The 22309-nt window shown below is 43.7% G+C and overlaps 1 protein-coding gene across 2 annotated transcripts in view; it reads right to left on the bottom strand.

The window, feature by feature from the left end:
• The window catches only part of HGFAC (HGF activator), a 48012-nt gene extending 26601 nt beyond the window's left edge, over positions 1–21411 (bottom strand). Inside the window, exons 1-7 of one of the 2 annotated variants that reach the window (XM_054823991.1) lie at positions 21235–21411; positions 19663–19717; positions 17725–17821; positions 12106–12179; positions 7114–7227; positions 5946–6077; positions 3315–3425 (exon numbers count right to left, since the gene is read on the bottom strand). In XM_054823991.1, the coding sequence (XP_054679966.1) occupies positions 3315–3425; positions 5946–6077; positions 7114–7227; positions 12106–12179; positions 17725–17821; positions 19663–19717; positions 21235–21300 (649 nt within the window). In that variant the 5' untranslated portion in view covers positions 21301–21411. The remainder of the gene's footprint in view (positions 1–3314; positions 3426–5945; positions 6078–7113; positions 7228–12105; positions 12180–17724; positions 17822–19662; positions 19718–21234) is intronic. The other variant, XM_054823992.1, reaches the window with a different exon arrangement.
• Positions 21412–22309: the final 898 nt, after the last annotated feature.

Genomic DNA, 22309 nt, shown 5'->3' with positions numbered 1-22309 from the left:
ACTTTGCCAGTGCTCGAGTCACAGTAGTACTTAACCTTGTGATCTATCCAAGGATGACAAGTTGTTTATTAATATTTGTGAGAGTGACGTCCAGATAAATTAGCTGGTTTCCCATTAGAAACTTATGAAGACTAGTTATTCTTTGTAGAAGTCAAGGGCAGAGGACATCAGAGAGACCTCAAACACATCACAGTCTGATAAAATTTTGGGGTACTTACTGTTTATTAAATTGTTTTGGTTTGTTTTTTAAAGAAGGTATTTTTACATCACAACTTGTGATGCCTCTATAAATGAATAATTTAGAATAAAGTACATTTTGGAGACACTGCAACTTTCTCTGAATCAAGCATTATAACCATAAGCTGTTCAGACTAAAGGATAACCTCACAAATCAGTCCTGTTAGACAAGGGAAACTATACAAGTCAGTAAAAAGGAAAACAAAGGAAAAAAGCCAGCTGTGCTCACAGCAGCAAATTGAAGGGTTGAAGAAAAAATTAATCCAACATATATTTATGTTGGATTAATTTCTTTGCCAGTTGCAAAGAAAGCCAACAGGATGCTGGGTTGCATCATCAAGGGCACCACCAGCAGAGATAAAGAAGTCATTATCCCACTCTACTCAGCACTTGTCAGGCCCCACCTGGAATACTGTGCTCAGTTTTGGTCCCCTCTATACAAAAAAAAGAGGTGGACAGGCTGGAGAGGGCCCAGAGAAGGGCCACCAGGATGATTCAAGGACTGAGAAGCCTGCCGTATGAGGAAAGGCTGAGAACTGGGTTTGTTCAGCCTTGAGAAAAGAAGGCTTAGGGACCTCAGCACCATGTCCCAGTACTTAAAGGGTGGCTACAAAGGAGATGGAGACTCCCTTTTACAAGGGGTCATGTGGAAAAGACGAGGGGTAATGGGTGCAAGTTACTCCTGGGGAGATTCCAACTGGACCCTAGAGGAAAATTGTTCACCATGAGAACAATCAGCCATTGGAATAATCTCCCCAGGGAAGTGGTGGATCCCCCAACATTGGACACTTTTAAGATTCAGCTGGATGGGGTGCTGGGCCATCTTGTCTAGGCCATGCTTTTGTCTAGACGGTGCTTTTGCCAAGAAAGGTTGGACCAGATGATCCTTGAGATCCCTTCCAACCTGGTATTCTATGAGTCTATGATTTTATGATTCTATGACATTTAAAAACCAGTTGTGCTCTGAGAGCACAAGCTCCCAGTGCTTTCACCAGAATGCCATTGCCCTTGTGTGATGGTACTACCAGGTCTATAGACCCCAGCACTAATTTATTCGTATTAATTTAGAATGACTAAATCCTGGCAAAGAGGTTGGGTTTGGGGTTTTTTTTTCATTTGTAAGCTTGTTCGCAAAGCCCTGACACATAAACGCAATCCTTCCATTCCTGTTTTGGGTGGGGGTGTTAGGCAGCCGAATGCAGATGGATTATAAGCATCTAAAGCCGTTTGTTTAGCAAACCAAATGTTTGCTTTATTATTTTCAAGTAATCAAAGAGCACCTGCTTATTTCTTGTTCTAAGCCAGTCAGACAGAAAGCAGTATTACAGCTATAACACTGTCATCCTGATATTTATAATCCAGGCCATGCTGGGCGGATGTTTATGCATAGCGTTGCCGCTATGGGCAGGGGAAGATGATAATGAAATAGGAATCTGAAAAGCAGTTTTATTTGAAGACGAGCAGCACGCAGTCCTCCCCGGGACACCGGATCACACGTGTGCCATGCACATGCAGTCCCTTGCCCAAATTGTCACAGCAGCATTCACAAAGCCTGGGACAAATCTCACTAGGGCAGCTAAAGGACAAAAAAACCCGAGTTACAATATCCCTCCTTAGGAGGGACTTAAAAGAGTCACAAGCACATTTCACGTGATTCATTAGGTACCTGGTGAGTGAAGGTTCAGGATCAGTTCATACACCATTCAATTTTCCAGTTCACTCCTGCTATTTGTTATTCCACCTGTACTGCTGGTCTCCCAAACAGACTTTTTTTTCCAGCTTGAATAGACGCCTACACTATTTGCTAACCATCAGAATAACAAAAAAGAATACCAGATACCAATTCCAGTGTTCGTTACCATTTTTTTTACCCCACCACCCATTTGGACCAACTAGGTGCCCACTGTAGCTACTGGAAGACTTGTCTTCAATTTTGATGAGCCCTGGGATTTTTGCACTCAGAAAGACATAGGCAGTGAGTTGATGGGATCATAGGCTGGTATGACTGAAGGTCTGTTATAATTTATGCTTAAAACCTGCTGTATTTGAAAAGCAGCCACTGATAGAACTTGAGGATTTAGCATGCAGGTAAGCTTCACAAGCAGATTTAACCTCTGTTAAATGAGAAATGTTAAATGACGTGAGAAATGTTAAATCTTCTGGAAGAAATTTATATCTAAAACTATGTAGATCTAATATGAAGCAACACAGAACTAACATGTAGGCACCAAAAAGCAGATTTCTCTGCCCTGACCCACCGGTGCAAGTAAAGATTTTTAGGAGTGCTGGGCTAAATTTGCTATTAATTTTAAGCACAAGGTAACCCAAAGAGTGTGCATTTTATCTTTGTCTACTTCCCACAATAATCTAGTGCTACCAAATACAGTCAGCTGCTAGATTTTGTGAGAGCGTAGGACAAGGGGTAATGGGTTCAAGCTGAAGGAGGGTAGATTTAGATTAGATGTTAGGAAGAAATTCTTCCCTGTGAGGGTGGTGAGGCACTGGAACAGGTTGCCCAGAGAGGTTGTGGAGTCCCCATCCCTGGAAGTGTTCAAGGCCAGGTTGGATGGGGCTTTGGGCAACATGGTCTAGTGCAGGGTGTCCCTGCCCATGGCTGGGGCGGGGGGAGGGTTGGAACTGGATGATCTTGAAGGTCCTTTCCTACCCAAACCATTCTAGGATTCTATGATTCTTTAAATCCCTGCTTTATGAGGGGACAGCATAAGATACATGGATCTCTGGGGAAGTGCTTGCACTACAGTACAGTTCTGTGACTGATCCTGCAAAATGGAGGCATGCGTTCTTTTTATGGGCATGAGTAATTGGATTAGAATGTCTGTGCTTAATTTTCCATAGAGTTAAGGACATGAACAAATATTTTTAGAATCAGGGTCTTGGTGGTGAAGAGCATGTTATGTTTTACACTGGAGGAATACATTAAACAGTTCTGTGCGACTCTTCAGTTATGACAAGAAATGTCTGTAAAGGCAGAATACAACACAGAAGCAAAACCCATCAGCTTCACACCTAGATGAAAGTTCCAAATTGTCTGCCCGCTGGTAGATTGTTATACTTACCAATATTGCAATACTTTCCTGCATAATTTCCTTTGCAATCACATACTATTTTCCCACTGAAGGTAACCATTTTACATTCTCCACCATTCATACAAGGATCGTGAACACAACCTACAAGCAGAAACCAAAGATCAAACCAAAGATACAAACTATTCAAGAGAATCAGTCCATTTTAACTTTCTTTAGTACACTTTCTCCATGCATATACATTTTGGGGAAGTTTTTACTTTTTTACTCATCTCAGACCTACACTTCATACAAATTGAAGAACAGGAAACTCTGCTGATTTCTGCCCACTGAGGTCTGTCTCATTGTTTTTACTTTTATTGGATCATGTCAGCCTAGCTATTGAAAAATATTATCAATGAACAATAAGTAAAATGGGGGTGGTAATTACTACTAGTGGTGATGGTGGCAGCATTAACATTTCTTTCTGTACAGAGGGTTCTGCCAATTCCAAGTTTGCCACTGAGCTGCATTAAAAGTTATATAATAGCGTATCTACCAGGGAGCTGAGTTAAATATTTAGGATCTGTGGTTGGGAAGTATTAAGTCCTATCAAATTTCCCAACTCTCCCATGGACTTCCAATATCCTAGAAAGCCATCAACTCTCTCCTTACTTTAGTTTCCAGTTGTGTAAGATGGGAACAAAAGCAACTACCTATTTCAAAGGGCTCTTTTACTCAGTACCGTAAGTTACTTGGGAGTCTGGGCAGGGTTAAAGTCAGCCAGACTGAATAACAGAATAGCCATACCAGAGCAAATGTATAGGTGAGGCATATGGTTTGCTTCCCACCATCTCTCCTTCCAAAAAGGAGGTGCCTTGCTGGCTTCATCAGATAAGTCACAACCCAAAGAACATGCCCTGCAGCAAGATGGCCAGCTGTGTCGGGAACTTGGGAGCCTCAAAACAAGGAGGCGTCATAACACTGTCATGCACAACATCCTTGTCTCTAAATTGAAGAAACATAGATTTGACAGATGGACCACTAGGTGGATAAGGAATTGACTGGATGGTCACACTCAAAGAGTTGCGGTTGACGGCTCGATGTCTGAGTGGAGACCAGTGATGAGTGGTGTTCCTCAGGGGTCGCTACTGCGACTAAGTTTAACATCTTTGTTAGTAACATGGACAGTGGGATCAAGTGCACCCTCAGCAAGTTTGCCAACACCAAGCTGTGTGGTGTGGTCGACACGCTGGAGGGAAGGGATGCTGTACAGAGGGATCTTGACAGGCTTGAGAGGTGGGCCCATGAGAACCTCATGAAGTTCAACAAGGCCATGTGCAAGGTCCTGCACATGTATCGGGGCAATCCCAAGCACAAATACAAGCTGGGCAGAGAATGGATTGAGAGCAGCCCTGAAGAGAAGGACTTGGTGGTGTTGGTGGACATGAAGCTCAACATGACCCAGCAACGTGCACTTGCAGCCCAGAAAGCCAACCATATCCCGAGCTGCATCAAAAGAAGTGTGACCAGCAGGTTGATGGAGGTGACTGTCTCCCTCTATTCCATTCTCATAACACCCCACCTGGAGTACTGCATCCAGCTCTGGGGCCCCCAACGTAAGAAGGACATGGACCTGTTGGAGCAAGTCCAGAGGAGGCCATGAAGATGATGAGAGGGCTGGAGCACCTCTCCTGTGAAGACAGGCTGAGAGAGTTGGGGTTGTTCAGCCTGGAGAAGAGAAGGCTCCAGGGAGACCTTATAGCAGCCTTCCAGTGCCTAAAGGGGTCTACAGGAAAGCTGGGGAGACACTATTTACAAGGACATGGGGTGACAGGACAAGGAGTAATGGGTTTAAACTGAAAGAGGGTAGATTTAGATTAGATGTTAGGAAGAAATTCTTCCCTGTGAGGGTGGTGAGGCACTGGAACAGGCTGCCCAGAGAAGCTGTGGATGCCCCATCCCTGGAAGCGTTCAAGGCCAGGTTGGATGGGGCTTTGGGCAACCTGATCCAATGGAGGGTGTCCCTGCCCATGGCAGGGGGTGTTGGAACTGGATGATCTTGAAGGTCCTTTCCAACCCAAACCATTCTATGAATCTATGATTCTATGATAACATCACCCCAGCCAGGAATGGGTATGTTGGACCAAAAGTCATGGTGACTCTGGGGGCAATGAAAGGCAAATGGCATCCTGGAGGCAGGTAGAGTTTATGTGCTGGCATAATAGTGAGATAGGCTTGGGAAGAAAACTCAGAGGTGAAACAGCAATATGAAGTGATTGTAGGTGTGCAGGGGAAGTGTAGAGGAGGGTGTGCTTCTCAGGCATGTTGCAGTTTTGGAGAAGAAATTTTACCACTTCTACTATATAATCTATGGCATATTCTTACACACTGCAGTTCAAGATTGCATTCCTCTCAAAGAAAACTCTGAGGTATGTCCCTAAAATTCAGCTTAATACATATAATTGCTTCCTCAAATAGGCACGGACACATTGAAGTGATTTCCTGCGTCAGCATTGCTGCTCACACATGGAAAGGAAAGCTAAAATATTCTCTTTTGGGGAGGGTACCTGAGCTGCAAAAGCAGCATTACTGTGTAAAACACCGCTCAGGCTTTGATGTCCTTACTGTTCTTTATCCCCACTCCATGCAGGCCAATAGCTGTAATACAAAATAGTGCCTTACTTTTGTGTTCGACATGCTCGCACTCGATCTGGCCATTCACACACATGCATTGCTCCACAGCTCCTTGTTGGACTCTTGGCCAGCTCATGCCCACATCAAAGAACACATAGAGACTGTTGTCAAAACATTTCTCTAAAAGACAATTTGAAAAACAACACAGGCTTTCTGAGATTATTTCTTGTGAGGAATGGGACCACAACCTCCATCATTTGCTACTTGAGGCAGAGGTGGCTTTCTCCTAAAGCCCTATAAGCATGACAGCATTAAGCTCTTCCAGAAGTTCAAACACAAAAATCAAATCAGTGTTATATACTTGTGTCTGTCCCACTTTATTGCATCATCCATGATGATGGGCTGTGCTAGAGACAGAGGAGCACCGGGACCGAAAAAGGCTTCTTTGCTTTTTGTTGGGGGAGAAGTCTAGAGCTGTAGGGAACATGGTTTAGTGGTGGACTTGGCAGTGTTAGGTTAATGGTTGGACTCAATGATCTTAAGGGTCTTTTCCACCATAAATGATTCTATGATTCTGTGAAAAGCCTTCATTAAACAGCAGCAAGCACAACTGCAAACCCTCAGTATGAAAGCCTAATTCCTTGCTTGATGTGCAGTAAATTGGGAGTGACACCATCATAGAACTGGAAAAGTCACCCACGCAAAGCCTTTTGGCCTGCTTCTCCTCCTTTGAAAATGACTACCCTGAAGGTGGAGTAGCTGCCCAAGTGCAAAGCTGACATCACAGAAAAAGTCATAATGGACCCATGTGCGCATATACATAAGGGATAAGGCATCACCTGAAATTTTGCTGCTTTTCATGTCTCCCTGCCCCACCTACTAGATGATATTATTAGTGATTTCCAACCACATAAGGGATATTTAAATCTTAAAAACAGCAAAGGGAGGGGAAGAGGCTCTTTGTGTTTCTCATAGCTTAATACCTCACTGGCTCAGAGCATGCTTGGATTTATAGCTGTATAATCGAGCTATTTTCAGCTGTCCTGTCTGTAATGGATTGTCTGTCACAACCGTTTGGAAATCCGCCTACACAAACATTCATGCTGCAGTGGTCTCTCTCATCACAACAGCAATATCTTTTCATTAGGTAAACATTAATGAGCTCTACCTACTGCTTGTATTTCATGTTGTAACACTCATGGAAGAAGATACTTACTCATCTGACAGTCCTTGCCCGTGAATTCCTCAGGACAGGTACAGTGGTACATCCTATGGCCATGAGCAAGAAAACAGGTCCCTCCATTTTGGCAAGGGTTGTTTGCACAGTGATCTAGACAGGCCACATAAGAAGTTGTTGTTAATAGGTTCCAGATAAGCCATGCTTTGTTGTGTTAGGCGTCAGCTTGGTTACATGAACCATTTTGGTTCAACACACGGTGGTTTCAAAAACACCTATTAATCTAAAACAATGTTTATCCAACCAATTTACATTAGTTTTGTTTCCAGCTGTATGGAAGCTATATTTATCCAGCTTTTAAAAACTGTATAGCAAATCACTGAACTGAACCTTCTTCCCCAGAGTAACTTGCCCGAAGGTGGTAGGTCCACCCACGCATGAGGTTGCCAGAGCGGCCACTGTGGTGAGGAAGAAGATGGGACAAATGCCCACAAGATGGAGCTGTGCCTTTACACTGGGGAGGAAAGGCCGCAGCTCTGCCTCTGCCCGGATTACTGCCCTGCGTGCTTCACATTTTGACATCAATGACCGGGATCAGGCATCTCTCTTTCAAATTACACAAAGGACAACCCTCGACAGAAGAATTTGCTATGGATTTTTGGATTTTGTCTAAAATGAATGGACAGCTGGAACAAAGGAAAAGTATTTGAAGCAAAACAAGGGTACATCCAAGTAAATGAGGCAGAGCAAGATTAAACTGGACCAGTCTAATGTATCTCTGCTTTTTTATGGAATTTTCTACATCATGGGAAAATAGGGTGGGAGAGAAGGGGGTGCACCAGGACAACTTTCTCATCCCTGTGAAGGAACCTTTACTTGGCAACGTGCTATGCAAAAGGTGTAAGAGTCTTGTTGGCCAACCGTTGCTCCTGATTTCAGGCAGTGTCAAGGGGTATACCTCGCCTGAACTCAACCAACATCATGTTTTACACTCACTGCAGGGCTGGCCCAACAGCTTGTCTGCATTCAAATCCTCTTTTTTAACACTAGTCAAGCTCTATGAGAGCAGCAGTAGAGTTACTCAATCCAGGTGCTCCTTCAGCTAGACTGTGTGGTCCTCAGCATGGGAAGCAACATATAGAAACACAGGCACACACATCCAGCGCTGAAGTGAAGCACAAAAGGCACATCCTGAGCTTTGCTACAGCACTGTAAAATGAAGGTTCCCCTGCACAGATCAAAATATTTACTTCAGAATAGAGTGATGTAATTGATATCAGATAGCAGGCCTGGGTGTATTCACTAGTAGTTTCACTCCAGGATAACATCAAGGGAAAGCAAGTAAAGGCAGTGACGTTCCTACTGTTCCTGCTTCTTGATAGTATTGAAACTTTTAGTGGTGTAATATTTCCTCAAAGGAAAATCCTGTATTTCTATTCCCGTCACATCCATACCATGACTTGATCTCCAGGCCATCTTCCGCTACAGCCATGCTCAAGTCATTTTTTGTACCCTTGTTGAATCTGCACTTCCAGTCCTCCACTTCTTTCCCAGTTGGAGTCCCTCACTGCATCCCACCCACCACTCCAGCCTGCCTTCCACAGGGTATTCTGCATCCCCCCCTCCACCTTCTATGGAGTCCAGGAACAACTTCTACTCATAAGCACACGGACACATCACAGTTCCCTGCAGGGAATCCTGCCTGCCATTAACTAGCCATTAACTGCGGAGTGCCAAGTCCCTGATGTCTAAAGCCACCCAGCAGTATCTCCCCACTCTTGTGGAAAAACACTCTGTGCTTGCTAGCAATCACCTAGGCTTCAGCTTCACCTCTCTGAGCTCTGCTGAACGAGCACTAACCTTGTCTAGCCATTCTAAACACATCTTCCCAGAAAAACTTTCTGTTTCTGCCACCCACCTTTCCCAGAACTGGGACTGCTCTTCCCCAGAGCCCCTCCTGGGATGATGCCTCTTCCTCCTGCCTGTGCAGCCCACACCACTCTACTTCTTCTTTCCATATCAGTCTAAATATCTCTTAAAAAAAAATCAGTCAGGCACTTTCCTCCCAAGTCTGGGCCTCCCTGGGGTTTTGGCCATTTGTTCAACATTTCCAGACATTCAGAGCAGTAGTCCTAACAGACTGCCCAAGATCTGGAAGTCCCACACATGGGGGCATTGCACTTTTATGCATATATACGTACATATATATGAACTACACATTCACAGCCCAGTTGGACCACGTGTATGAAGGGGTCACACTGGGCAGATACTACACATGGTCTCCACAGAGATCTCCTGGGCAGGAGTGGAGGATCCTCTGGAAAGCTGAAGGCAGTGATAAAGCTCCCACTGATTTCAGGGAGTGGTTTGAACAAGCACCTTGGATGTTGTTATGGCGAGATCTGGCTCTGTATACTGCAGTACTAACATCTCCCTCCAGCAGAGCCTTCATACCTGAGCTAAACACTTTTTGGTTAAACTTTCTCTTGAAGTTGGCAGATGTATTTTTCTGGATCAAAGCCTCCAACGCTTGCTTCACACTAATTTGTAAGCAGCTCCAATGGTTTCAAGTCGACTCCCTGTGTACACACGGTGTTGTTAGCCTGGAAAGTTTGTGCTTCAGCCTTTGCTTTCAAACAGCTCCTTCGCCATCCCAGTTCACACACTCCTCACCAATCTCTCATGGCCAAAGGATACTCTCTACCCTCAAAATTCCATACTTTCTTGTTTTTTAAGTGCCTATAAGGTGGTTGAGATTCCTCCAAAGATTTAATATTTTAGTGGACTTTTTTCACCACAAAATCATATATTTTCCACATTTTAAAGTTCAGAATTATTCAGTTTGACTGCTTCTTTCTTCCTAGCTATCTTCCTCAGCCAGTGAACTTTTCTCCCGTTTGCTTGAAATTCCCTTCATCCATTATGCCACTCCTTCCTTTCAACCTCACCATAAACCTTTTCTCTTTAAGCTATGGCTGGTGATCTGTTAAACATTTTGCAAGTCCAAATACTGTGCTTGCTGTTTAAAAAATTAAAGCCACTTATGTTTATAAATAAATAAACAAACAGCTAAAGAACTCATATTTAATTTTACAACATTCTTAATGCTTCCAGAAATAAAATCTTTACTTTGCAACAGTCAGCAGTGATCTCTTTCAGCTACCCCATCCTTTTTTCTTTTTCCTCTCCCCTCTCACAGATATAACTTTTTCTTTTTTCTGGTGAAAGAACAGTAGCCAGGGCAAGCCCTCACTGGCGGCAAGGTATATTGACAGAGATACCCCTCAGCAAGGGGTAGGCAGACAGGGTGGCTTTCTTGCAAACCGCTCTATCAACGCTGTGGTGGGTAGCAGGCAAAACTGAGCCAGCAAGCTCAAAAAGGCTTGCGGGCAGCCAGCTCACTGTAGAGAGGTGGCACAAGGCACTGCGCCGTGGACAGAGGTGGCACAAGGCACCCCAGAAATGCGATGCTAGGCTTGGAGAGCTGCTCCTTCAGCTACTGGAAAAGCTTCCCTGAGTCAGCCAGCCACCACTGTGACAGTCAGTGTTTCAATGGAAGATTAAAGCCATCATGAGTTACCGCTTCCGACATTTTAAGCTCCGGGAGGGCACTCATGAATAAATGCAACCCTCATAACCTGACTCCTGTAAGCATGAACTGTCTATAAAGTCGATGTTCGTGTCTGACATACTTGCATTACAAAGGCACATGCATTGCTCCTTGTTTGGGGTTAGGTCATTTGTCTCTGATCTACTGTTAATCTGTTTAAAGCCAGGCTGGAAAATAATTTAAAGTTCTTAAGTTTAAAATGATGATGCTGTGCACTGCTTAATTTTAGACTCTCAGCATGATTCAGCTAACGTTGGCTTTTCAAGTGTTCTGGTAGATTGTAATCAGCTTGGCAATGAGTCTCCTGACATGACAGAGAACTCTCCGCAAGAGGATGGTGGAAAATGCCCTTCGTTAAAAAGTGGGAAGCAAACATCTAAGGGCATCTGGTCGTATCCCGCAGCCTAAACAAGACAGGTCACATTTGAAAGTAGTGCAAAGGAGAAAAGAGGAACATGATCAGCATTTAGACACAGATCCAAAAAAAACCTCAGGGGCATCGTCTCGTCAGTGCAACACCTGATTTTTCAGTGCTGGTCTGTCACTGTATAAACTGAGAAGTAGATATATTCGTTCCTTATAAAGTGAGATTCCCCAGCATCCAGCTCACGAAACATCAAGTCGGGGAGACAGAGACAAGCAAGGGCCAGCTATCAAGGTACATCAAGTTCCCCACCGAACTGCTTGGGACGTGATGCTTTCACCCAATGTGTCAATTAAAGGGGCTTATATAAAAAGAAGAGTTTGCCGCAGACCTTGGCTTTCTGTTTTAGACAGACTTTTTTGCTATGAGTTAGTTGTAGCACTGGAGTGCAGTGACCACATGAAGCCATATCACTGCTCAGCCAAGTAACCCTTTCATTGTCCCTCAGTACTCCTACAATGAATGCATCTGTCCTCTTGTCTTCTCTGAAGCAGCCCAAAGCCCAAGGAAGTCTGGTTTTGAAGGTCTCCTCTTTATCCTGAGAACTTGAGGAAGGACAGCTGGAAGTCATGGCTGTGTGTTGTACGAGGTCTGAAATGTTTCTGTATCTTCTAAAAAATTAACTGGTCAAAGAGACAGAAAATGTAGCTGATTAAATGAGGGGAAAACTAAAAGTCACGTCCAAGCTGTGAAGGAAGAGAAGACGATCATATCTGTGCTCAGCTCCAGCAGGAGTTCAGATTTCCGTGTTGGCATTACCATAATTTCTCTCCATGACTTCAAGTTAGTCAACAGAGAGTGAATTAAAGACTATGTGACATTCGCAGTCCAGTGCTATGGTTATGCAGAGTCACAAAGAGATCGTGGAAACATCTGATGTGAAGGCTTGTTCTGTGTGCACCAAATAAAAGTAGCACTGTAGGCACTGTCCCTCCTTACTGCAGGTGGCCAAGTAGGAGACAGGTATCTGGAGCAAATCAGCAATGGCTTGCCTTACCTGAGTGGTGTTTGGGCAATGAAGCACAGTGTCCCCACTTCCTGTCCCGGTCATAATTATGTGTTGTTGAACACCTGAAAAGAATTAAAGGTGCATTTAGTGCAGCTTTAAACAACCAGGATGTTTGCACTGAAACTATACGGCCTTCATTCTTTGGCAACCTGGAAATTATTTTTTTTTTTTCCTAATTAGCATCTGTTTTGCTCAAAATCTCTTAACACCAGAGAAAATATGGGGGGTTTGTTTTGTTAAAGATGGTCTGCCCCATGTCTCTCAAACAAAATACAGATTAAGAATGAGATGTGGAAGCAGGATCTGAGATCTCCAACGAATCCTCCAGAAAAACCCAACCTTCTTTCTATTTCTAAGATTAGAAAACAAAATACAGAAATAAAAACCAAAACCCAAGCAAATAAATTATGCCTCCTTTATTCATTACAAAACAAGCAAAACAGGACCCAACCCATTTTTTGTGCCTGTCAGTTATTTTAATAATCTGTGGAGGCAGGAGACTGTCCGCAGAGGGACTTTTTCCTGTCTTTCAGCGGCAAATGTATTTTGTACTCGGTTCCTTTAAAGTGTTTCTATTTTTTAACTTGCCAGACAAAATGAGGAAATAACTGGCATGGGGGTGATTTCCAAATGCACGGATAAAACCTCTCCTTTTTGCAGAGCAGCGGGCTGAAACCTGCAATCCACGCCGCCCGTGGGAATCCTACCGAGACAAACTTTGACAACTCTTTTATCAGCGCACTTTCCTTGCCCTCATCAGTCTGTTATCTCCAAGGCTCATAGCACTCCAAGGAGCTGCTGTTCTCCATCTGCAGAGGCAGACTTACAGGCTTCCCCGAGGCCACACAGGAAAGTGTGTGACTGAACCGAGGCTGAACCTTGGAGGTCCACATTATGTCCCAATGCACCGTCTGCCAAAACATCCTCCCCAACCAGTTCTAACGCAGCATAATAAATATCAGCTGTCACTACACAAGAAAACAAGTGGCTACATGGCATTGGAAGAAATAGGAGTTTGCTTTTTTTAACATGCTTGATAATCTATTTTTAATTTAACACGTGTGTTTGTTTTATCATACCTTGAAGAGCTGTGTTATCAAATATTTTTGCACCCTAGGACGTCACAAGCTAGATTGAAATTTTATTATAGAGTATGTCTACCATTTTAACTGCCCTACTTTGCTTCTTAATTAGATGCTATGTGGTATTTAAAATGCTTTAATTCCTATGGAGAATCTGAATAGTCCATGCATATTAAGTTTGGTGACCTCAATTATATAAGCACAAAAAGAAAGGTGTTTGGTAGTCTAGTGCAGATTAACTCGACACCTCCTTAAAGAGGCTGTTTTCTCACGGGCATTAAGGGCAGTGCGACTCTGGTGGGAGTTAATGGAAATTTCATGCTCCTTCGGTAGGAAGTGGATGATGCTTTTTTAAAGGATGGCCTATTACGCATGAGGATTAAGGTGAGGAGGAAGTTAAAAGTGGTTTTCAGCGGTGCACCCCTTGTGTCATTGTTGGCAAAACCGTCTCTGACTGAACACTTTGTCTGTGCCAGCCGTGACGGGAAAGAATCATCCAAATTTTCTAACTTTTTTGAATGACATAATTATTGATTTAGCAGACCAACATTACACTGGGCAGCATGGAGGAGGCAAATGCAAAAGGCCTTTTATACACCTAAACAATCCAAGCAAACTCTGATCATTAGGGGGAGAAAGCCAATTTATATGCAAATTAATACTCTCTGGAGTCTGTCCAGCAGCAGCCAAGTTCTAAGCAAACGGAAACTCGGGGTTTTTTGCCTCTTAAATGCTTTTTGTTATCAGAGACCCTGACAGAGGCTTCTTCCATCATCTTTCCACAACCCACTGGTCCTCCCATCCAATGCTCTTCACAACCAGTCCCCTCCTTCTCTATCACCTCGCAGTAACTATGAAGGTGTGGGTCCTCCCCTGTGATGTCAGGCTGCCTCCGCAGTGCCAGGCTTCCTGCACTTTCACATAAACCTTTTATGTTTTCCACCACGTATCTTTCACTGTCTGGGAGAAGCTCAGCATATCCTCAAAGCTACCTCACTAGTCTCCCTCTTTTTCTTTTTAAAATCTCTTCTTTGCTGAGAGGCTTACCAAAAATGTGATGACGATTTGGTCTCACAGGATATTACCTCCAGCAGCCACACCGACCAAACGGGCTTACTATTTCTTTTTTCTACTTGTAAATGGGTCCACTCTCTAAATTTATAACAAATGTCTTTACATCAGACTATCACATAAAATTGTTAAAAAAAAAGTGAAAACTTGAAGACATGGATACTGAACTAATTGTACCAGAAAAGTCCACTACTAGGGATTGATTTAAACAACATTTTAAACCCATGCATGGTAAATAACATGGGAATGGACATACAAAATGGTGTATCACAGACGAGACCTGACTGGTAGGGAGGAAAAATGGAAAGTGGGTTATTCTACCCATCAGGGTCACTGAGACTCTTAATAATAGGACATTTTGAAGACCAAGCAAAGCCTCCGGCCAGAGTCAGACTGGCAGAAAGAAAGAGCTCTGCCCTCACACCTGGTGCTCTCACCATGCTCAAGGCCTGGAGGTTCCCTCAGACCTTTTTAGGTGTTGTCCTGACCACGAGATATGGCCAGACTTCACCTGGCAACACCAGAACAACTGCCACCAACACCAGAAAAATCCAGAGCCTGATTCTTTCTACCTCCTGGCTCAACCCACATGTCCTTCTCCTTTTCAGGACTGGAATAAACTCACCAGCTTGTAATCCAGCTGGCCGAAAAGCCCTCCCTTGCACTGCTTCCAGTCAGTGGCCAAAGCATGAACACTTCCTGTTTCCAGAGAAGATGGTAAGATTATGTCCACCCTATACGGACCTAAGCCCGGCCTTGCAATGTGACACAGCAGGAACCCACACATCCTGCACTCAAGCGCAGGATAAGGCTTCGCCAGGGTTTAAGTCAACACCTTCCAAGCCACAGCCAAAATCTGAGCCAAAATTTGCCCCCACTGTTTCCCTTGAGCAGAATCTCAGGGTAACCCATCCCACCATGGGATGCTGCATCCCTGCAGGCACAGCTTGGCTGCAATCCAGACCACCCTCCCCATTTGCTCTCACGGGTGTTCGTTGCACCCCCATTTTGTCTGTCCCTACACTGTTTTGTCTTTCTGGAGGTACTGATAAACCTTAGCAACAGTTCCACCTAGTTTTTTCTCTTCAACACAAAAGGCAAATTTACATGACAACTTTAGTACCTGGTAAGAGGCCTCTAAACAGGAATTTATCTGTGAAAACAGATTATAATTAAAGTGAAATTCAATACAAGATGCTGTTAAAGGAAGTTTCTTTCCTGTATTTTCGATAAATATGTACAAAGATACACCTTGTTTGCTGATCTTAGAGAAAGTAGGGAGAGGTTTCTGCGGTCAGACCTCTGATTTATGTTGAAACATTTAATGTTACAAATGTACAAGGTCATGTCTGATTGCCACATTTAGCCCTTTGAATCAACACAGCAGCTTTCCTAAATGAGATATCAAGCTTTCTATTGATAGACACTGCTCTTAAATGCTTTCTGCAGGAGGACTATCTTTTCATTGAACTTAATACGATGGGCTAGCACACAATATTTCTGTCATATGTAGCATGAGAAAACATATAATAAAATTGAAGGCAACTGGAGCAGGCTTTGGCTCACACTATAAAGTCTTGTCTGTAGTCCTTCATTTAAGCATGACGTGAGGATTAAGGACACGGACTCATCACGTACATAACCCAGCACTCTCCTGATCTGATCAACTTGCATTTGCCCCCAAAGATGCAGGTTGCATCCAGCCCCCCATCGTCTCCATCCTTGCAGGCAGCTGGCAGGCAGGCAGGAGCAGGAAGGACACAAGCCTTGCCCTTGCCTGCTGCCTGCCCCGTCCCCTGGGATCAGGTATTCAGCATCGGTCCAGGACAGGCTAGTGCCAAGTCACACAGAAATGCACAGAGCAGGTTTCCCAATGGCTATTTAGGGCTCTTTTCCCAGCATCTCTGTGCCTGAAGTCACACGTTAGGCTGCTTTTAGCTTATGAAAGACTGGCCAGAAGGTCAGCCACAGGGTGAAATGGCCTGTCAGAACCAAACAGCCTCAGCTGTCCTCCGGCTCCTCTTCCCGCTTGTAAATGGCTTTTTAAAAATCGGAAGCATAAGAGCAAGTTGTCCAAGGTCAGCTCTAAAGTGTGCACTAACCTTGGATCCTATACATTCATTTTTCCCTTTTTTTTCCATTTCCTTGGCCTAGATGGCTAAAAACAAATACACAGAGTGTCATGTATTAGCAAGATCAATCTTAAGCATTGCATGAAATTAAGTGGGTCCAAAGGTCAAACTCTTTGTGGCTACAGTTCATCAAAGACAGGGTTCAAACTGGAAAATTATTCCAACTCCCTTCCTTTAGTTAAGATACTCTCAAATTTTTGTTTCTTTGAGGCTTTTCTTATCTGGATTGTATCTATGGATGTTGGAGAAATTCAGAAGTGGTCTCCTAGCTTGAAGCTCTACGTTTGTTCGTGTAAGAAGGTATGTTTTGTGTTGTTTACATTACACCAGCACTTACATTTAAAACTGATGTGCCATCAGAAAGACAATACAGATCAAGAAAAAAATTAGACAGTCCTGTGTAAAAAATCAGAGTAATGCCCTGCATGGGTGAGTAAAATAATTTCTATAAAATATTATCTCCACCTTAAAAACATGCAAGTATGTGTTTTTCACATAGCTCAGCTGTGCATATATTTTCACATTACTGCTACCCGTATATTTCCTGCTTTGTTGCCTTTGATTTCAGTTAATGTATGCCCATTAGATAGGTTCATCTACAAAGTTAATCTTGTTTATTCAGTGCTTGCTGCAGTAAGGTTCCCACCTGACTGCCCCTACCCCAAAATGAATAATGAATACTTCTAATAACTTCCACATGTGTAAAAGAATAACCTTTGCTCAAAATAAAATCTGTCCTTAAACACATTAATAGAATAAATCATTACCCAACAGGAGTAACAAGAGTAATACCTCACCTCTTAGTACAAAAGGAGTCTGGTGCCAATCTGGATAAAAATTAGAGATACGGGGGAAAAAAACCCAAACTTTCCTCAAAAATCAGATGGTCTCAGCTGCAGTACAAGTATGGCGCACACAAACCAAACCACTCCTTAACCGAGCGTCATCTCTTTCTTACAGGCGTCTGTATCTCTCCTGTCTTCCTGAACAGAAGGTTTCTATCAGATTGCTCCATTGGTCCTGCCCTTTCTGTACAAGCTCTTGCCACCCATATAAGTTGCAATTCCAACACGAAGGCCAAGGAGGAAACATTTCTGCAGTTCTTGAGCTTTCTGTGGCCCTGGAGACCCCATGCCTGGGCTCCCTCCCCTCTGAGCACGAGTCTTGACCTGAGGGCCATGACTACCAGCAGGAGAACTGCATGGCTCTCCTTGGGCACAACATCAAGCTCAAGTTAATTACTCTAAAAACAAGATTAAAGCACTAAAAGGGTGACATTTTCATTCAAATGCTGTCTTCATTTATGAGCAATGTTAACTTACCATTTCTTTCGGGAAAATACATTCGATAAACACGAGTGATAAAACCTTCCACCGTACCGGAAAGGAAATTTGCATAAATCTCCATCCTCCGTAAACACTGCAATACAAGAATAAAAAACTCATCAGGCAGCTGAAATCCAGCCCACAGGTATATATATTATATCTTCAAGTTTTTCAGCTGTACTTTGGACTCTGTGTCTCTACAACTTCTAGTGCGTAAGAAGAGGCTTAAAATCCTACGTAATGACTGAATCAATAAAGATTGATGGGCTCTGCAGTAGAATAAAGATCTTGGATCATTTCAGTTCAAAATATATTGCAATTTCTGGTACAGCAAATGCCAATTATATTCATTAATTGCAATTATCATTTCTAATTATGTAGTATTGTAATAGCACATTAAATCGATTTCTGAAGTAGTATCCTTTCAGGCTCTATATCACATTGTAACATCTGTTTAAAACAATTAAGGCACCAGACAGTACAGACTGAAATAGAAACAGTCAGGAGAAAGAAGATTTTAAAGGTTGGGGGAAGACAGATAATTTTGATCATACCACCTTCCATTTGGGATAAGCAGATTTCTTACAAGTGGGGAGAAAGCGATGGGAGTGGTGTCTGAAAAGGGCAAGTTTTACATTCACCATGTCAGTGATGGGATTCTAAGGAAGGGTGGTGGGAGTCTAAGGAAGGGTGGTGGGAGTCTAAGGAAGGGTGGTGGGAGTCTAGCAGAAAAAAATCCTTCAAGATGAGCCTTGAGAATGAAGGAGACTGAAGATAAAAAAGACAATGAAAAACTGTCAGAGCTTATTTAACCGCTAAACTAAAAGCAATCAGTTTTGAGAGCTGGGAGTGTGAATGGGAAGCCAACCACTGCTGTAGGAGAGAAATGGGGCGTACAGCCGAGCTGGCAGCGCAGCACATTTCCATTTCTCAGTGACGATGTACAACTGCTCCTTGCCCTGAGCTTACCCCTTTCCACAATGGCTGGGGCTCCTGCACACCCTTTGAATATCTTTTAACCCTCACAAGCCCAGACTCATCATCTCAAAGTGCTGCTGAGGCCAATTAGCATTCTGGAACTAATAACTTGTTCCTGTGGTCCAAACCCTTCCCAACCTGTTAGAATGATGGTCAGTCCATTTGCCCTAACTGTCCTCTCATCTGTCAGTGTGAACTAGCCACTGCCAGCCCCACTGCTGCCCCTTTTTCAAGCCTGGGTTTCATTGCCTGGGCTAATTGGGCAAATGTTCAGATATTTAACTTCTCTGTCTGATACCTCCCACTAGAAGCAGTTAGTTAGTTGTGAAAATACATCCATTCAGAAGACATACTGTAGCCCAAAGGCCATTAGAGACTGCTCTAAGCTATAAAGGCACCACTTATGGTCCGATTCATGTAATCCCTGACAGCAAAAGCACAGGACAACAAAACCTTTAAAAATGGAAGTTTGTAATGCCCGTGCACAGCCAGGATGTCTGATTGTTTAGGTGCCATCAAAATAAATGCAGCCCAGCAAATTGCATGGGACTCAAACCCTTCTCCCACAGAGAGATCAAGGGCTGTGGCAGAAATTGAACCTATATATACAAAAAACTTATGTAGTTTAAAGTCACAGGGCAGACGCAGCTCTGATTAAAATAAAGGGAGTTGCACATGTGCAGCCACACTATGTTATGAGTGAATATAAGCCATGCCACCTCAGACAAACTAAAACCCCATCAGAACCTTCCCATTAATCCGCACCTGAAGGAAAATTACCTGAGATTCCTGAGCTAATCCCAAATTCCCCTGTACACAGAAATTAATATTGGCATAACCATTCCATAATCCTTATTCATGTTGGAACAAAGGCGGGCTTACTGCTGAATTGCACAGCATGGATACACAGGCAGATCGTTCTTACTGTCATGAAACCTGTTGGATTTGACTTTGTACCTTGTGGGTGAGTGAACTCATGTTTTGAGCCTCTTCCTGCCCCAGATTTGTAGTGCTACAAAGAGAAAACAAGAATGTGGTTTGGAGACAAATTCATTCTGGGAACCATCCGATAGAGACAAATGTGCTTTCCAGGGTGCCCTGAAACTGTGTTTCTCCCAGCGCTTCTGCAAAGATCTCATTATTCACGTGCGATTTTTGCTGGGGCACAGTCTGGTGAAAGAGGGTAGGTAAACACTGACTAGTGAAAGGTCTCTGTTAAACCAGGAAAACCCAGCACAGCACAAAAAAGGCCAAAGCTCTGCTCCATTATATCTTTCTATTGCCAAGGGACACATCTCCTATTTCTTTCGGCAGGAAGCATATATGCATTCTGGGGCCAGTTCACAGTTGCAAATAATATCACAGCATTTGACTTTTCCTGCCATTTAGCTGTATCCCCTCAGGGCATTAGTTAAAAAAGCAACCTCTACTGTATTTGGGTTCGCCGATCAGCAAGCAAAGAGCACTAGGCTGAGCCACAGGAAATAATAAAAAATGGTAATACACATAAAATGCTGCTGCCACCAAAGGTGCTGACAGCTGAACTATAGCGAAATAAAAATATCACAAAAGCAGTCAAGGAAGCAGCACATCATGAATGTAGAAGTGGATAGGGGACAAAACAAGTAAGGGAAAAGACAAAGCTGTTGCTAAGATATATAGGGAGGGCTTGCACAGTTCTGAGAAAGAAACAGGTTTTGCGCTCCACGCTGACTCTGCCAGCACTGAGCAGTCTCCAACGGCTTCAGCCAGGGCTGATCTTTTCCCAGGCACCGCGAATATTCCTCTCTGCTCCCACCTGCAATGTCTAAGCAGATGCTTCTGCACTTCGCTTGGATAGTTAGGATTATAGCATCATTTAAGTATATTTGAGCTAGTTTTAATCTAGCTAGTGAAATAAGGCTAATCATAAAGCCACACAACTGGGGCTGTTGGTCCATGGTGGGTGCCAGGCTGTGGTGGGATTTAAGGAAACTAGCAAAGTCAAACCATCACAGCCACGCTCAGCAGTGCTGCAGCTGCCTTGCAAACATACCTGAAACAAGATACAAAGCACACGATGGAAACACTGAAGGGCATGGCATGAAAACAGGGAGAGGTTTGAAAAGAAAGAGAAGGTTACCTAAGCTGGCACGTTCAGTTACCAGGTAGCAGTGAAGTCTGGTGGGGTAGCACTCTCCTTCCATGCCACTGCAGGTACCTGCTTGTGCCAACACATCTCTGAGATGCATTTTCACAGTATTTCAATTTTTGTGGTCTTTCCTCCCACCCCATTCTTCCTCCCTAGCATGCATGGATGTAAGCAATTTCTTTAAAGGCAGATACATAAGGGACCAGCTATCCTACAGGTCCCCTGCTTAGTCAGCACTGCTGTGAGCCTTCATCTAGGAAATCCCTTTTGTTTTTCACCTGAAGCTCTCTTCCTTTCGGTCAGGTCGGTGGCTTCACTCATCCAACCCCAAGGCAACATTGTCCTGCCAGCCAGCACGTAGGTGATCCACCACTCCAAAACAGAAGAATCAAACTTACCATCCTTGCACAGTCACTGCTCAGAGTCAGAGCCAAGACAACAGTGAAAGGAGCACAGATTTTCATCTTTGCTCTCCTCTCACAAAGGTTTTGCCTGGCAGAGGGAAACTTTCAGGGCCGGGCTGAAGCGGGAGGGTGAATCAGCAATGAGCTTTCACAAGTGACTGCGATTTACTTGACTTTAGGGTATTTTAGTTTTCTAAGTAAGCAGAGCTGTTATCACTGTTAATCATTAATGTCTTTGTGGGTAGATGGGAATGCCATGTAGCGAGATACTCTCCCCAAACCACAGGGAGTGAAGAGTTTACCAAGTGCCTGACCCTCGGAGGTGATCACCGGTGTACTCAGCAAGCGTTTAAGAGCACCTCCAGAGGAGCTGATCCAATGACGCTTGTAATCAGAGATGATTTACCATCCAGATGTTTCCCATCTCTTTCCCTTCAGGAGCTAATTAAAAGCATGGCACAGCAATAACAAGGAGCTCCAAGCAAGCCCACTCGTGAGATGACATTGCATTGCAAAATACGGACCAGATCAATGCTGATATCAGAAACAAGAATTACTCATTAACAGATGGTTACCTGCCCAGCTGTGACTTACAATAGCAGCCTTTCAGCAACAGACTGGGAAAATTAAAGAGAAAGAAAATAGACATTACTCTGACAAAATATTTAGCATACCAAAAAGCTCCGTTCTGCAGCCGCCTGAGCAAAACCATCTCTGCCTTGTAAGTGCTTGGCTGAGAGAGCTGCACTGCAGAAGCATTTCTAATAGGCATGCAGAGGATATTGCTAAAACTGAGATTTCACCAGTGGTGTCTGTTTCAGCCCCACCTTGCCCCACAACCAAAATCCACAGGTTTGGCTGGTACAACTGTGTCTCTGCTTGAGGCTTTTGCCAGCCGTGTCCTGTCAATCAGGGACCGCACCTCTTCACACCCAAAATCCCCAGAGCCACAGCAACAGAAAGAATACCAGAGTCCTTGCTTAAGTTGTGCTTTACCCTTTAAAGTTGCACCAGCACGGGCACATGAGGGATGTGATCGTTGTTGTTGCTGTTTCTAACCCAACAAGAC

The sequence above is a fragment of the Grus americana genome, chromosome 4 (genome assembly GCF_028858705.1).
Source record: "Grus americana isolate bGruAme1 chromosome 4, bGruAme1.mat, whole genome shotgun sequence".
NCBI classification, from domain to species: Eukaryota; Metazoa; Chordata; class Aves; order Gruiformes; family Gruidae; genus Grus; species Grus americana.
The sequence above is the reverse complement of the archived record's forward strand: the minus strand, read 5'-3'. Positions and strand labels throughout refer to the sequence as shown.